Here is a 16,208-nt window from a genome sequence, read left to right on the forward strand (position 1 = left end):
AGAATATACGGAATACATATATAATTCGTAAACCCTACTATGTAAATACCCTACTACGTAAGGGTTTACGTAGTAGGGTATTTACATAGTAGGGTTACTAAAAAAAAAAAAAAAAAAAGTTAAGAGCCTTAAGCCTAAAGCAGAGGAAATGAAGATATTGTAAAGTATTTATAATATTATAACTAGTAAGTATATTATCATAATTATACTACTTACATTATAAATACTTTACAATAACTTCTTTTTCTCTGTTTTAGCAGCAGGCTTAAGGCTTATCTCTTAGGAGCCCCAAATATCACATGAAAAAGTGTCTAAAGAAAATGCCATTTTTTTTCCTACTTTTACTACAATGTCAATAGTCAATACTACGACACTGACCAGTCATACTCGGTTACGGTACTCGTAACCTTCGTCTTTCACAATTAATGTTTACTACATACATATATAAAATGTTATGACGCATAAAAATAACATTAACTATTATCATCCATGACATAATAGGATGCTGAATATCTAACCTTTAGATGTAAGTAATCGTAAATGATATTTGATATTAAATTGTCGACACATTACACGTTATATTGTTAATAAAATTTTGTATTATTTGGAACCGAATAGGTTCCGCAATAAAGTATTTTAATTTTATCCAAATCGGATCAGCGATATACGAATGAGACGGTAAACACACAAACACTTTCGCTTTTAGAACACTAGCTAGATTGACTTTAAAATTCAAATAAAAGTCAATTGAACCCTTCATAAAAGGCTCTAATAAACCATTTAACGTTAATAAACTTTTAAACTTTTGAAAGAGAGGGTGAAAATAAAACGCTTTTAATATAAGAGCTCTGGAAATAATATTTTACGATATCTTAGCACAATATAAAAGGGGACCGACAGAGCAGAGAGCTATTCAATTAACAGTCGCCAGAATGCCGCAGTTTAAGCCTCATCTATACATACATATACTTTAGTTTAAAATACTAAAACACCCGACCGTATTTTATCTTATATCTTTAATCGAGCAATTCTTGTATATACTTATGTATATATATAATTGGAATCTCGGAATCGGCTCCAACGATTTTCATGAAATTTAGTATATAGGGGGTTTCGGGGGCGATAAATCGATCTAGCTAGGAATCATTTTTAGAAAATGTCATTTTATTCGTGTTTTATCGAATAAGTACCGAGCAAAGCTCGGTCAAATAGCTAGTTTATATAATAATATACCATGTATCACTCTCACAGTAAACATGAATCTAACAACACGTCTCAAGCTAAAATCTATCAAGACATTCTAGGCTGCAGAACGTGCCTAAAAAAACATACTTACATGCTTAATGCTTTCGAAAAATATTACCCTTTTTCTGGCACATTCGGTTAAAATTGCCCTTTACACCTGTATTGGAATAACATCTGATAAAATCCCTGCTTCTAATTAAGTCCTGTCATCTGTCTGTGAAAAATTCGGCCATTGACTTCGTATTATACATAATATTATATTATATACTTAATACGTAATATTATATTGATCAATATCTGCTTTTCTCTTCCACACAAGCACTAAAATAGTTCTATTTTATTTCCTATCTTAACTTAGGTGTGCCTGATAGTCAGAGATCATCAAGTCAGTGAGACTTTACAAAATATAGAGTTGGCCGATTTTATAAAATGTATCGGTGCAATCGATCCTTTATTAGGACGCGTCCCAAGTGTTAACCGGAATTGTCTATTGTCCATAGAGGGGGGAGAACTTCCAGGAGGGTAGGGGGAGAGGTGCCAGCGTTTTCCCCGACCAAGTTATGATAACTCAAGTTCCACCAACAAATAATAGCTATATTTACAAAGTTTTTATTATAAAAATGATAGAAACCAACTTTGTCCTTGTGTTTATAGCTGTTATTCGCGTTTGATTCTTATAAAAGTAAACGATTCCTATTGACTTGTTACTCACGACAATGTTTAGAAACATCATTGGTTATACAAAGTTAAGATTTAAAATTGCACCTACTCCACCTTTTGATGAAATATTACGAGTGAAATGCTTCGCCCGAAAAGTAATAGTATGTGCTGCTAATTTTCTGGTATATCCTGGTCACGGAGTATGTACCTGGAGAATTTCATCTAAAAGTCACTTGTCTCTTTCATTCAATTCGTCGTGATGATTAGTTGAGTAGATTTAGTTCCCGCAGATGCGATAAAACTGGATTCGCGAGGACAATATTATTGTTAAATTTATACGTGTTCAGTGACCGGGCTATAGTGGGATTTCGTTGAGATTATATTTAATGTATAATTTGTAATATATTAAAATTTTAATTAAACATAAACATTACGAATAAAGACAAATAAATACCGTTAAAACTTTAAAATTATGAGTCCTTACAAACTTAAGACACTAGCTAAGCTTAATGTAATAAATAACATCATGACATCTGACAAGAATATATTACATAATATAACAGTTTAATACATTCAGAGATATAATTATAATATAGAGATATTCACGCCTACGTAGTACGCACTAACTACTAACGGGGCCGTAACTCGAGGGATCAAGGGAGTATATAATTTTGCAGATATAATATTAAGTAAACTGTTCGAAAGTTTATTATTTACTTTTGTATATTGTGATATTGAGATGAATTATTGTTTTGTGTTATGAGAGACAATGGTTTATTGGAAAAGATGAAAGGTGAGAGGTGCCTTGTGATCAGAAATGTGTTTACCACTCTTCTTCTTTTTCAGGCCCGAACAGAGCAATTGCCTTGCCTCATAATCCCTTAGTATAAAACTCTGTCGTTAAGACATAGAGCATTCAATTTACCCGCTCTACCTCTATTATTATAAGAGTAGACTGTAGATTCTTAAAATCCATAGAATTTGAGTCAACGACATTATTGCATTGTATTTACCTGCTTGAATTACTAACTCTAGTCTATTCCAGTGTACCGTCGTAGTAGTAATTGGTGTGCCACAAAAAATGACATTTTACCTGCATATTCCTAGTTTATAAGAACGAATAAAGGCAACTTCCCAGGATGATCGATGTAATTTGTGAAGTACCTGCAAAAACGTTAATTTTTAATCTGTACCTTGAACACAAAAAGTTTGCGGAACACCGGTCTATTCTACATCGTGGTGTTTCCCATTACAACAAGACCATTAACCTCATATAACTTTCAGCTGATCATTGAGTGCAGTGTCACTGCTGAGATAATTTCCTCCGCGCCTGATGACATTTGGAGCGGCACAATCTGGGTCGGCTCCGGTGACAATGACAGTTGCTCAACTCACTCTTGACTTTCATTCATAGTATGTGACGAGATTCATTCAAGCTTTAAAAACTGATATAGCAGTGATTTGCGTAAGATATTGAAATTTGAAAATCCGTTAAATTTCTCTTGTTAATCTAGATATTTAAAAATGGAAATATCTGATAAGTGATAACAATCTGGGTAAATGTTAATTTTTTGTGTTATGGAATTTATCAACATGTAATTATCTTGTTGAAAGTGAAGTAAATCGTGTATTAGCATAATTAAAAGATGTATCTCCATAGTACAGTATGATAAAATCAATCGTGCAGCCTTCGGTAATTCATAAGTGAAAGGCAAGGCTTTGTCATGCATGTGACTCAGGCTATACTACGTAAGAGGTCAAAACTACGTGTAATGCTAAGTACTCACATACGGTTTTGCTCGATAGTTTTACTCTAAATCGAGTAATAATTACTGTGTGGACCGCAAAACTCACAGCTCGAAGGCTCGCAACGAGCCGGCTCGATGGAATTAAATATATCGATTTAGAGTAAAACTATTGAGCAATGTTGAATGTATGGACGAAAGCCCGAGCTGCGGGTTTTGCTCGACGTTATTGCTCGATCGAGCAAAACCATATGTGAGTACTTAGCATAAAACTAGTATGCTTATTGTTACCGATACCTTCTTCACCCGAAATGGTTGCTAGTGAGCCATATGAGAGGCTTCGATGCTGTTTCGTCAGAAAATAAAGTTTTAAAATCGATAAAAACGTATTGTAAGTAAATCAGAGATAACAAAGACAGCTTGCTAGTCTTTATATAACCTAACAATGAAATCTAAAGCAAAACGGCTTTCGCAAGCAAATCTGAAACATTTCAACCAACAACAACGCATTTAATCCGGCCAATTTCAAATCGCCTCCCAAAACGATGAAGTTACAAATTAATTAATTTTACACTAAGAATCCACAAAGGAAACCTAATCTCCGGCAGACTGGCAACGGATGCAGTTTCTCAAAGGGTACGGGTATGCTTGGATATTCTCGGGTATGCTCGACTTGGATACGCTACAACTGATTCAGACCGCAAGTAACTGACTCCACGAGCGTTCACCCACGACCGATATGGGAATATCTGCATCCAAACTTTGCACCGACGCGAGTTTAATTCTGTTTTAGGGATGTTTACGGGATGCGTTCTACGGTTTTCGGATACGGAAGACGTAACTAGTGTCTAGTACATTGTATAGAAACAAAACTGGTGTGCTTCTGAACCTTATTGTTCAAGGATATGGTTGAAATGGTGAAACTGATCTGTTCTCTACCGTATATAATATATACTCGTAGCAGTAGAGTTTCGGAACATTTCAAAAGTAAATTACTGAAATTCCATCTCATTTTCTAGATCTTACTTACTACTTATTTATACTTTACTTACTACTTATATACTTTACTATATTACTACATAGCTGTACTAAGTTTATCTTTACTATTAACTAGCTGGTGCCCGTGACTTCGTCCGCGTCAGCATAGTAGATCACGTCGCAAGTATTATTTTTCAAAAATGTTCAATGTACAGAATTGACTTTCCTACGATTTTATTATATGTATAGACTAAAAAGGAGAAATAAACCGTTTTCATTAGAGCCACGACGCGAAATTCGCGTCGTGGCTGTTTCACTTTGACCACAACGCGTTGTGAACCATTTTTTCGCTCATTGAGCGATTTCGGTCTTTGAACGTAACATATAGATAATAATTAACGCGTGCACACTAATGTTTGCATATTTTACAATCACGCATTCCTATTTACACTCAGGGCCTGTAGACAAGTAGCAAAGCGCTAACGCTAACGCTAGCGCTACAAAATGTATGCGATTTGACATAAGTCATCGCTTCGCTAGCGAATACTAATGTCAAATCCATACATTTTGTAGCGCTAGCGTTAGCGTTAGCGCTAGCGTTAGCGTTAGCGCTTTGCCACTTGTCTACGGGGCAGGTGCAGGTCTTCTGGAAGACATTCCATTTTTGGAATAAGATGTACCTTTGAACAAAACATATTTTTAGTTTTAAGCTGGTTTGTTAACTTCATTTTGTGTGTGCATAAATTGTAAAATAAATAAAATAAATCTTTTCCAAATAAAATTTTGCTTTCAAGCTTTCATCTCTTTCTCGGCATGGTTGTAGTGAAGTCTGTGAGTAAATGGAGGCTTTCGGAAGATAATAATGATCTACATTTTATTCATGGAAGAGCGCGCATTTTTATATTATAACTGAAAGTTAAAACTACTGCAGGGATTTTAATCACAACGGTAGTAGCTAAAGCTCTAGAATAGGCTACTTGACCTATATTCAATTTCATTGAACAAATACATATTTCTAGTAGAACTTGGCCTAGGAAACCGTATTTCACCCTTATCATCAAATAAAAGCTTATGATTGATAAATAAAGTCGATTTGAAAATTTGATTTTATGAAAATATGATTTGTACTAACGAAAACGCTTTTGCTGTACTTCCGATTTGGATGTGACGTCATCATACTCGTAATTTAGTATCCTTTTTTATCGCGCTCGTTATATGTTAGTTTATTTGTACATAAATAATAAGAATAAGCCTAGAAAGATTTGTAAAATATATTTTTTTGAATAATTCAAATAAAACATCAGTTTTATATAATATTATCTCCATTTATTGTAGACGGGAAATGAAAAAGCCAAAACTTTTCTCCAAAAGTTTTCAACATTACAAATGATTTCTAATTTCTTATTTAATTATTTTATAATTTTTGGGCACTTTGAGACTCGTACATTTAGCACATTAAATTTTTTTTAAGTGTTTCTACTGTTTAAAATATCAAAATATTAGTTTTGTTGGTGAAAATAAATGATTAAGAAGCGATTAGCATGAAGAAAAAAAAAATAGGTCAAGTAGCCTATACTCTAACAGGCTACTTTTATCTCGAAAAAGTAGCCTGTTAGACTATTCCCGTTTTCCGTAGCCGTGGATGCAACATATCTACGTCAATCGCAACTAGTGACGCGTAAGGTCGTTGAATGTTTGTAGAAACATAACACAAAGTAGGGCAGACATTGCATCGCGTTGTTCAGCGATGCGTGGCTCCAGCGAAGACGTCGCGATCATCGGCAAACTCGCACGCTCTATTTGTCGTTGTTTGCTTTTTGCACGCACGGAAGTACTTTAACCTGCTGTACTCGAGAAACTAGCGATTATGATGAATCATTCGAGATACTTTTGAACTGTTGAAGAGTCGAGATCAGAAGTAAGGTGTTTCGACGAAAACTTTCTTAGACGCTAATACGGAATATAGATTATGCTTATTTTTTACTAAAAAATATATTATTTACCTGTTAATAATTATTAAATTTGAGCTGTAACCAATACTTATTAATAATCTCAAATCTAATGCTGTATTTTGATGATCTTTCGGAAATTTCATCAAACTACATGTTATAACATAACAAATAATAAATATAAAATTATATTATACTGAACTGTTTGTCATCAAATTGTATGCTTGTAGCCAACATCACTGTAGAGTAAACATATTATTAAAGTAATGTTTACTTTCGTATGAACGACACGTACAAAACATTTTAGGAAATGGAGAGTTCAGTAAAAACATGTAAACAACGTTTCTAGTAGGCGTCATCCTTTCATTGTTGCCTTCATGTTTTCACTACAACGGCCTTACAAGCCCTTCGCGCAGTGAAAGTATCCAGTATTTACAAACGTATATTTAATTTACAGAGCTAACAACTAACGCAAACAAATGCTCGAGTTTCTCCTCACATGATGTTTAACATTCACAAAAGTGCTCTTTTCGTGCATTTATTTCTAATGTCACTTTCTATTTCTTACCCTTTTCGACGATCGCCTCGATTGTATACTCTAGGTCGGTAATAGCATAGTAATTACACTTACTCTCGAATGCGAAAACAACTTTAATTAACTTTTCGTTTCATTACATTACAAAATTTATAGAAATCGGAGGTCCTTTCTCGGATTCAATTGTCATTAGCGATATTAAATATCTGTGTCTCTTTTCAGGTTGGGAATTGAAAGGTCTACACTGTTACAAATTCTTCAACATCAGACATTCCTGGGAGAAAGCGGCGGAATTATGTCGAAGGTAAAAACAATTTGTCATTAAATACTCTACAAACACGATAAATAATATTAAAATTCATACTTCTGATATATCCATAATATACTGTCTATCTATCTGTTATCTCTTCACGCCCAAACCACTAAGTTGATTTTGTTGAAAGATAAAGATATACTTTGAATCCCGGGAAAGGACGTAGGATACTTTTCATCCTGGAAAAAATGTACGATTTCCACGTGATATACCTACGCATTTTGGCGCAATGAAGTTGCGTCATCTAGTTTCGCATAAAATAATTTTCTAAATATTATTACAGATATGGAAGCGAGTTGATAGTCATAGACACATATTCAGAGAACAATATGACCGCAAGTATTGTGCCATCGAGCCCGAGCAACAGTCACTATTGGCTCGGGCTCGCCACGGTAGATGACCTCCGAACAAACACCCTAGAATCGGCTGCTGGGGCTCTAGTATCCCAGTACGCTGGCTTCTGGGACATCCGACAACCGAATCCCAAGGACGGGGAGTGTGTGGACGTACACATCTCTTCCGATAGTCAATCTTGGGAATTGACCACGTGCGAGAAACTATTACCTTTCATGTGTAAAGCGAACGCTTGTCCAGCTGGTACGTATATTTTTTCAACGTTTTTAATTGTTAATTTAAAAAGATTACCACATTTAAATAAGAATTAATAAATAAAGAGCTTGTGAATCATAAATACACATTTTTATTTTATTTTAGGAACATTCCACTGTTCAAACGGTAAATGCATAAACGCTGCCTTCAAATGTGATAAACAAGATGATTGTGGAGACGCATCTGATGAAATGGACTGCGCAGCCGACTGCCACTTTTACATGGCCAGTAGTGGGGATGTCGTCGAGAGTCCCAACTATCCTCACAAGTACCCGGCCTTCAGTGAATGTAAATGGACACTCGAAGGACCGCAAGGCCAAAACATCGTCCTGCAATTCCAAGATTTCGAGACAGAAAAGTCTTTCGATACCGTACAAGTATTAGTCGGTGGACGTACAGAAGATAAATCAGTGAACTTGGCCACACTCTCAGGAAAACAAGACTTGTCTTCGAAAACGTACGTTTCCGCTTCAAACTTTATGATTATCAAATTCAGCTCCGATGGATCAGTAGAAAAGAAAGGATTCCGTGCATCATGGAAAACTGAATCATCAAACTGTGGTGGTATCCTCCGAGCCACTCCTCAAGGCCAAGTTTTAACGTCACCCGGCTACCCCAATACCTATCCAGGTGGCTTAGAATGCATGTACATAATAGAAGCACAGCCCGGAAGAATCGTGTCCCTTGAAATAGAAGACTTCGATCTGGAAATGAATAGAGATTACATAGTAATAAAGGACGGAAGCTCTCCATCGAGTCCAGTCCTGGCTAGATTAACGGGATCTGGTGAAGAAAACCAAAAGGTTGTCATTTCGACGACCAACAATATGTACATGTACTTCCGAACTAGCCTCGGCGATTCAAGAAAAGGCTTCAATATGAGATACTCGCAGGGATGCAGGGCCACAATTGTTGCCTCAAACGGCACTATAACATCGCCGGCTTACGGCCTGTCAAATTACCCAAATAACCAAGAATGCCTGTTCAGAATTAAAAACCCGAACGGTGGACCACTTTCACTAAAATTCGACGAGTTTAATATACATAACTCAGATGTTGTACAAGTTTTTGACGGATCAAGTACAAATGGACTGAGATTACATTCAGATAACGGTTTCATAGTGAAACCTAGGATTACTCTTACGGCATCTAGTGGAGAAATGTTGATCAGATTTTTATCAGACGCTCTTCACAACGACATCGGCTGGAAAGCAACTTTCTCGGCAGGTAACGTATATTTTTGATTTTAAAAACTACATACTATGTGTACAAAATATTATTTTTGAAATAGTAGCAAAATATATTATTTACTTATAAATATTTCCTTTCAGATTGTCCACCCTTGAAATCAGGCATCGGTGCTTTAGCATCAAACCGAGATACCGCTTTTGGCACCGTGATCAAATTTTCATGCCCGATTGGCCAAGAGTTCGCTACAGGAAAGGCGCGTATAACCACAAAGTGTTTAGATGGCGGAAATTGGTCCACCACCTACATTCCCAGCTGTCAAGGTAATTAGCATAGTTGCAACCCACAAAATTATACAAAACAACAAATCATTTACAGAACAATTTTAAATCGGTTTCTAAATCAATTACAGAGGTTTACTGCGGGCCAGTACCACAAATTGATAACGGATTTTCAATTGGATCGACAAATGTTACGTATCGAGGCGTAGCTACATACCAATGTTATGCAGGATTTGCTTTTCCAACTGGGCAGCCAATCGAAAAAATTTCATGTTTATCCGACGGGCGATGGGAACGGACGCCGACGTGCCTTGGTAAATTGAAAACTTTTTATTACTATTTTACAAAATTTTAAAGCTTTAAAATGAAAAAAAAATTTTGTAAAATGTATTCAACAACAATTGTTTATGTAACGTTAAATCTTTTTTCAGCATCTCAATGTGTCGCTTTGCCTGACGTACCCCATGCCAATGTCACCATTCTGAACGGCGGTGGTAGGAGTTACGGTACAATCGTACGATATGAATGTGAACCTGGCTACGTACGTTCCGGGCAACCTGTTCTCCTATGTATGAGCAACGGAACATGGTCTGGGGATGTGCCAACTTGTTCCAAAGCGTTATGCCCCATATTCCCAGAAATAAAGAACGGATTCATTGTCGACCAAACCAAAATATACATGTATGGGGATGAGGCGAGAGTACAGTGTTACAAAGGTAAACATTAGCTATATTCATTAAACTTTAAATTGTGTTAATTTTATTGATAACTTGTAACTAAACTGTTGTTGGTATTTAAGGGTTCAAGCTGAATGGGCCGAGCATAATAAGATGTGGAACTAACCAACAATTTGACGCTACACCAGTATGCGAAGACATCAACGAATGCTCTAGTAGCCAGTGCGATTCAGTTTCTACAGAATGTAAAAACACGCAAGGTGGTTTCTTCTGTCCATGCCGATCTGGCTTTGCTCAAAACATGGATTGCCGACCAGTTGGTGATCTAGGGCTAATAAATGGTGCTATTCCCGATGAATCTATTACGACGTCTGCCTCCGAACCTGGATATTACAAAGGGGTAAATAATAATACCTTATTTAGCTTTAATAATAATAATAATAATAATAATAATACTATATTAAATAATACGATACTATATAATATAACTACCTAGTCAATTACAGTACTATGTTTCATGTATATTGTATACCTTATATTTTTTTAGATGATCCGATTGAATAATGGAGGAGGCTGGTGTGGTAATAACTTAGAAGCAGGCGCAAATTGGGTTCTAATCGATTTAAGAGCACCCACCATAATCAGAGGTTTCCGCACAATGAGCGTAATGAGAGCAGACGGCAATATTGCCTTTACGTCGGCTATCAGGATTCAATACACTAACGACCTAGCTGATTTATTTAAAGATTACACAAATCCTGATGGAACAGCAGTAGAATTCAGAATATTGGAACCTACTCTATCAGTCCTCAATTTGCCGATGCCAATTGAAGCTCAGTATGTCAAATTTAAAATCCAAGACTATGTTGGTGCACCTTGTTTGAAGCTTGAAGTTATGGGTTGTGCTCGACTCGACTGTTTGGATATAAATGAGTGTAATGAAAATAATGGTGGATGTGACCAAAAATGTTTGAATACGTAAGTAAAAAATTATTGTTCTAATAACATATTTAATAACTTTACCAAAAAAAAAACATTTGTTAGACCTTGCCTCGATTGTCAAATCCGGCAAATTTAATATGTTTCTTATTTTTAGTCCTGGAAACTTCACGTGTGCTTGTAATATTGGATATGAACTCTACTCATACAACGGAACGGCCGGTTTCTCTATTGAGACTTCTGAAACTGGTGAAAGAGACGGTGACACTTACCAAAGAAATAAGTCCTGTGTACCTGTTATGTGCCCACCTTTGTCTGCACCCGAGAATGGATTACTGTTATCTACTAAAGCGCAATATCATTTTGGAGACATAGTAGATTTCCAATGTGACTTTGGTTATGTAATGTCAGGATTTTCTTCCTTGCTTTGTACGTCAAGCGGAACATGGAACGGAACAGCTCCTGAATGTCAATGTACGTTAATTTAAAATCAAAATAACTACATTAAATTAATTTAACAAATAACAAACCTTATTAAACATGTGTTTCTTTGCAGATGCTCGTTGTGTTACTTTATCGGACGACAAAAACGATGGACTTGAAATCATTAGGAACGACCCTGAAAGCGTTTTAGTACCATACAGGGAAAATGTCACTATAACTTGTACATCTCCAGGCAGATATTTAAGGAATACTGCGACATCATCCTTCAGGCAATGTGTTTACGATCCAAAACCGGTATGTGCTGTTCCCCCACTATTTAAGATTTGTTGCATGATATAATAATTACAACTATACTAACTTTCTTCACTTACAGGGTCTACCAGATTATTGGCTCTCAGGCGCACAGCCCCAGTGTCCACGCCAAGATTGTGGTGTCCCCATGCCAACACCCGGTGCCGAATATGGTCAATACTTGGACACACGTTATCAGAGCTCATTCTTCTTCGGATGTCAAAATACATTCAAATTGGCCGGACAAACCAGCAAACACGATAACGTTGTGAGATGTCAAGCCAGCGGTATTTGGGACTTTGGTGACTTGAGATGCGAAGGTCCAGTCTGTGAAGATCCTGGCCGTCCAGCTGATGGTTATCAAATCGCAAGAAGCTACGAACAAGGCTCAGAAGTATTATTCGGCTGTTCAAGACCAGGATACATTCTTATCAATCCACGCCCTATCACTTGTATGCGCGAACCAGAATGCAAAGTCATTAAGCCCCTAGGCTTAGCGTCTGGCAGAATCCCCGATTCTGCTATCAATGCAACATCGGAGCGACCGAACTATGAAGCTAAAAATATTAGATTAAATTCAGTAACTGGTTGGTGTGGAAAACAAGAGGCGTTCACATACGTCAGTGTCGATTTAGGAAAAGTGCATAGAGTAAAGGCTATTTTAGTGAAAGGTGTAGTTACATCAGACATTGTAGGCAGGCCAACTGAAATAAGATTTTTCTACAAGCAAGCCGAAAATGAAAATTATGTGGTATACTTCCCTAATTTCAATCTAACTATGAGAGATCCGGGTAATTATGGTGAGCTTGCAATGATCACCTTGCCTAAGTACGTCCAAGCAAGATTTGTTATCCTTGGTATTGTGAGCTTCATGGATAACGCATGCCTCAAATTCGAACTTATGGGATGCGATGAACCATCTGTTGAACCTCTGTTAGGTTACGACTATGGATATTCTCCATGTGTTGGTAAGTTGCGTATTTTATCTGATGTGCTACATAATTTTTAAAATCAAATCTTATAATAATGGTATTTTTATCTAACAATTTTTATGATTTCAGACAATGAACCGCCTGTCTTCCAAAATTGCCCTCAGCATCCAATTGTTGTACAAACTGATGTGAATGGTGGACTATTGCCCGTAAATTTCACTGAACCAACTGCTACGGATAACTCCGGAGCTATCGCCAGATTAGAAGTCACTCCGCAACACTTCAGAACACCAATACAAGTTTTCCATAACATGGTTGTAAGATACGTAGCGTTTGACTTTGACGGAAATGTTGCTATTTGCGAAGTTAATATTACCGTGCCAGATTACACGCCTCCTAAACTAAGCTGCCCACAAAGTTATGTAATTGAGTTGGTAGATAAACAAGACAGCTATGCAGTTAACTTTAATGAAACAAGAAGAAGGATAAACGCCACCGATGCATCTGGAGAAGTGTTCCTCAAATTTATTCCAGAAAGGGCAGTAATACCTATTCGTGGCTATGAAAATGTTACCGTTGTTGCTTCTGATAAATATGGCAATAAGGCCCAATGCTACTTTCAGGTACATAATTTCTTAAATAACCTAAATTCAATTTAAGTTTTAAATATCTTGCAATATTAAAACATATTTATTTTATTATAGGTATCAGTACAAGCCACTCCATGCGTCGATTGGGAACTCCAGCCTCCAACTCACGGAGCCATTAATTGCTTACCCGGAGATAGAGGCATTCAATGTATTGCCACATGTAGCCCTGGCTACAGATTCACTGATGGGGAGCCAGTAAAAACTTTTGTATGCGAATCAAAACGCCAATGGATGCCTACTGCTGTCGTACCTGATTGTGTATCTGAAAGTAAATATCACAAAAAACAACAATTTACTCTTTATCTACATTCCCTTTCATATTTAAGTTACTAATATGAAATCTTTTTCAGATACTCAACAAGCGTCCTACCATGTTGTCGCCAGTGTTCAATATCGCGCTCTTGGAGCTGTATCCAGTGCTTGCTTACCTCAATACAAAGATCTCCTAGCTCAGTATGATGGAGTCTTAAACGAAAGATTATCGCAACGTTGTTCTGCTGTCAATGTAAACATTAACGTAACATTCATCAAAGTAATGCCAAACCTTCTTGATGAAAATGTTGTTAAAATGGACTTCGTTCTTGCAATTACTCCAGCCATTAGACAGACTCAACTGTACGACCTTTGCGGCTCCACTTTGAACCTCATATTTGACTTGTCAGTGCCGTATGCAAGTGCACTTATTGAGCCTATTCTTAACGTTTCATCTATTGGAAATCAATGTCCGCCACTGCGTGCTATCAGAAGTTCTATATCTCGAGGATTTACTTGTAGCATTGGAGAGGTATTAAATATGGACACCAACGATGTTCCAAGATGCTGTAAGTATTTTTGGTTTGAAAGAAGTATGTAAACGAATATATTTTTATAATATAGCAACTAACTTTTATATATTTTATTTTAGTGCATTGTCCAGCCGGTACTTATGCTGGGGAAAAACAAAAGACTTGTACCATGTGTCCACGTGGATTCTTCCAAAACCAAGCTCGTCAAGGATCATGCTTGAGATGTCCTCAAGGCACATTTACGAAAGAAGAAGGAACAAAGGATCTATCTGAGTGTGTACCAGTTTGTGGTTATGGAACTTATTCACCCACAGGACTTGTACCATGCTTAGAGTGCCCAAGAAATAGTTTCACTGGTGAACCACCTCTTGGAGGATTTAAGGACTGTCAGGCATGTCCAGTAAATACGTACACATATCAACCAGCTGCTTCTGGAAAAGACAAATGTAGAGCTAAGTGTGCACCTGGAACATACTCACCTACAGGCTTAGCACCCTGCTCTCAATGTCCTAAAAACTTCTACCAAAACGCGATCGGTCAAACACTGTGTATGGAATGTCCAACTAATATGAAAACAGTAGGAACTGGTACAACTGGATTGGAAGAATGTATTCCAGTTGAATGTTCCAACAGTGCTTGCCAACACGGTGGTCTTTGCGTACCAAAGGGACATGGTGTCCAATGTTACTGTCCTGCTGGATTCTCTGGACGTCGCTGTGAAATTGACATAGACGAATGTTCAAGTCAACCTTGCTACAACGGCGGAACATGTATCGATATGCCACAAGGGTACAGGTGCTCTTGTCCAACAGGCTATGGAGGTATAAATTGTCAAGAAGAAAGGTCCGACTGTAGAAATGACACCTGCCCAGAACGCGCTATGTGCAAGGATGAGCCAGGATATAACAACTTTACCTGCTTATGCAGATCTGGATACACTGGACTTGATTGTGACATAACTGTAAGTACTAAATTATTCCAAATTGTATGTTATTACGTATCAGTAGAATATAATTATTTTTAAACTATGAATATATACTTGACAATTTTGGAGAATAAATAAAAATACCCTCATTTTACAGATTGATCCCTGCACTGCAAATGGAAACCCTTGCAAGAACGGAGCTTCATGCACAGCTTTACAACAAGGCCGTTACAAATGCGAATGTCTACCTGGATGGGAAGGCCAACTTTGCGAAATTAACACTGATGACTGTATTGAAAAGCCATGTCTGCTCGGCGCTGCTTGTACCGATTTAGTAAACGATTTCATTTGTGCTTGTCCACCTGGATTCACCGGCAAGAGATGTCATGAAAAGATAGATCTGTGTGCTAACGAACCTTGCAGACACGGAATATGTGTCGACAAACTGCACTCGCATCAATGTGTATGTGATCCTGGTTGGTCTGGACCTTCGTGTGATATCAATATCAATGAGTGTATCATATCCCCATGTGAAAACGGAGGACGATGCGTGGACGGTATTGATGATTTCACTTGTGTTTGCGAAGCCGGATACACAGGAAAACGCTGCCAACATACCATTGACGATTGTGCATCTGATCCTTGTCAAAATGGCGCTTCATGTATTGACCAAATAGACGGATTTGTATGCAAGTGTCGCCCGGGTTTCATAGGTCAACAATGTGAATCTGCTATAGATGAATGTTTGAACGAGCCTTGTAATCCGGCTGGTACTGAAAGGTGCATTGATCTTGACAACAAATTCAAATGTGTCTGCCGAGAAGGTTTTACTGGAGAAATGTGTGAAACAAACATCGATGACTGTGCATCTGATCCTTGTTATAACGGCGGTTCTTGTAAGGACGAAATCGACAACTACAAATGTATCTGTCAACCTGGATGGACTGGACACAGGTGCGAACATGATATCGGCAACTGTGAGAACTTACCATGCCAAAACCATGCCAAGTGTATCGACCTCTTCCAAGACTTTTTCTGTGTGTAAGTATTCTAATATTTCAT

The 16,208-nt window shown here is 37.2% G+C and overlaps 1 protein-coding gene across 3 annotated transcripts in view; it reads left to right on the forward strand.

Annotated features, from left to right (window-relative positions):
• The window catches only part of LOC121727460 (sushi, von Willebrand factor type A, EGF and pentraxin domain-containing protein 1), a 107,463-nt gene that overhangs the window by 79,185 nt on the left and 12,070 nt on the right, over positions 1 to 16,208 (forward strand). For all 3 annotated transcript variants that reach the window (XM_042115335.1, XM_042115337.1, XM_042115336.1), the window contains exons 4-19: positions 7,335 to 7,416; positions 7,709 to 8,022; positions 8,140 to 9,261; positions 9,366 to 9,545; positions 9,635 to 9,817; positions 9,935 to 10,219; positions 10,303 to 10,580; positions 10,728 to 11,158; positions 11,277 to 11,593; positions 11,676 to 11,857; positions 11,937 to 12,822; positions 12,916 to 13,409; positions 13,491 to 13,704; positions 13,787 to 14,257; positions 14,341 to 15,182; positions 15,304 to 16,187. In XM_042115335.1, the coding sequence (XP_041971269.1) occupies positions 7,335 to 7,416; positions 7,709 to 8,022; positions 8,140 to 9,261; positions 9,366 to 9,545; positions 9,635 to 9,817; positions 9,935 to 10,219; positions 10,303 to 10,580; positions 10,728 to 11,158; positions 11,277 to 11,593; positions 11,676 to 11,857; positions 11,937 to 12,822; positions 12,916 to 13,409; positions 13,491 to 13,704; positions 13,787 to 14,257; positions 14,341 to 15,182; positions 15,304 to 16,187 (7,165 nt within the window). The remainder of the gene's footprint in view (positions 1 to 7,334; positions 7,417 to 7,708; positions 8,023 to 8,139; positions 9,262 to 9,365; positions 9,546 to 9,634; positions 9,818 to 9,934; positions 10,220 to 10,302; positions 10,581 to 10,727; positions 11,159 to 11,276; positions 11,594 to 11,675; positions 11,858 to 11,936; positions 12,823 to 12,915; positions 13,410 to 13,490; positions 13,705 to 13,786; positions 14,258 to 14,340; positions 15,183 to 15,303; positions 16,188 to 16,208) is intronic.

The sequence above is a fragment of the Aricia agestis genome, chromosome 5 (assembly GCF_905147365.1).
Source record: "Aricia agestis chromosome 5, ilAriAges1.1, whole genome shotgun sequence".
Lineage (NCBI taxonomy): Eukaryota > Metazoa > Arthropoda > Insecta > Lepidoptera > Lycaenidae > Aricia > Aricia agestis.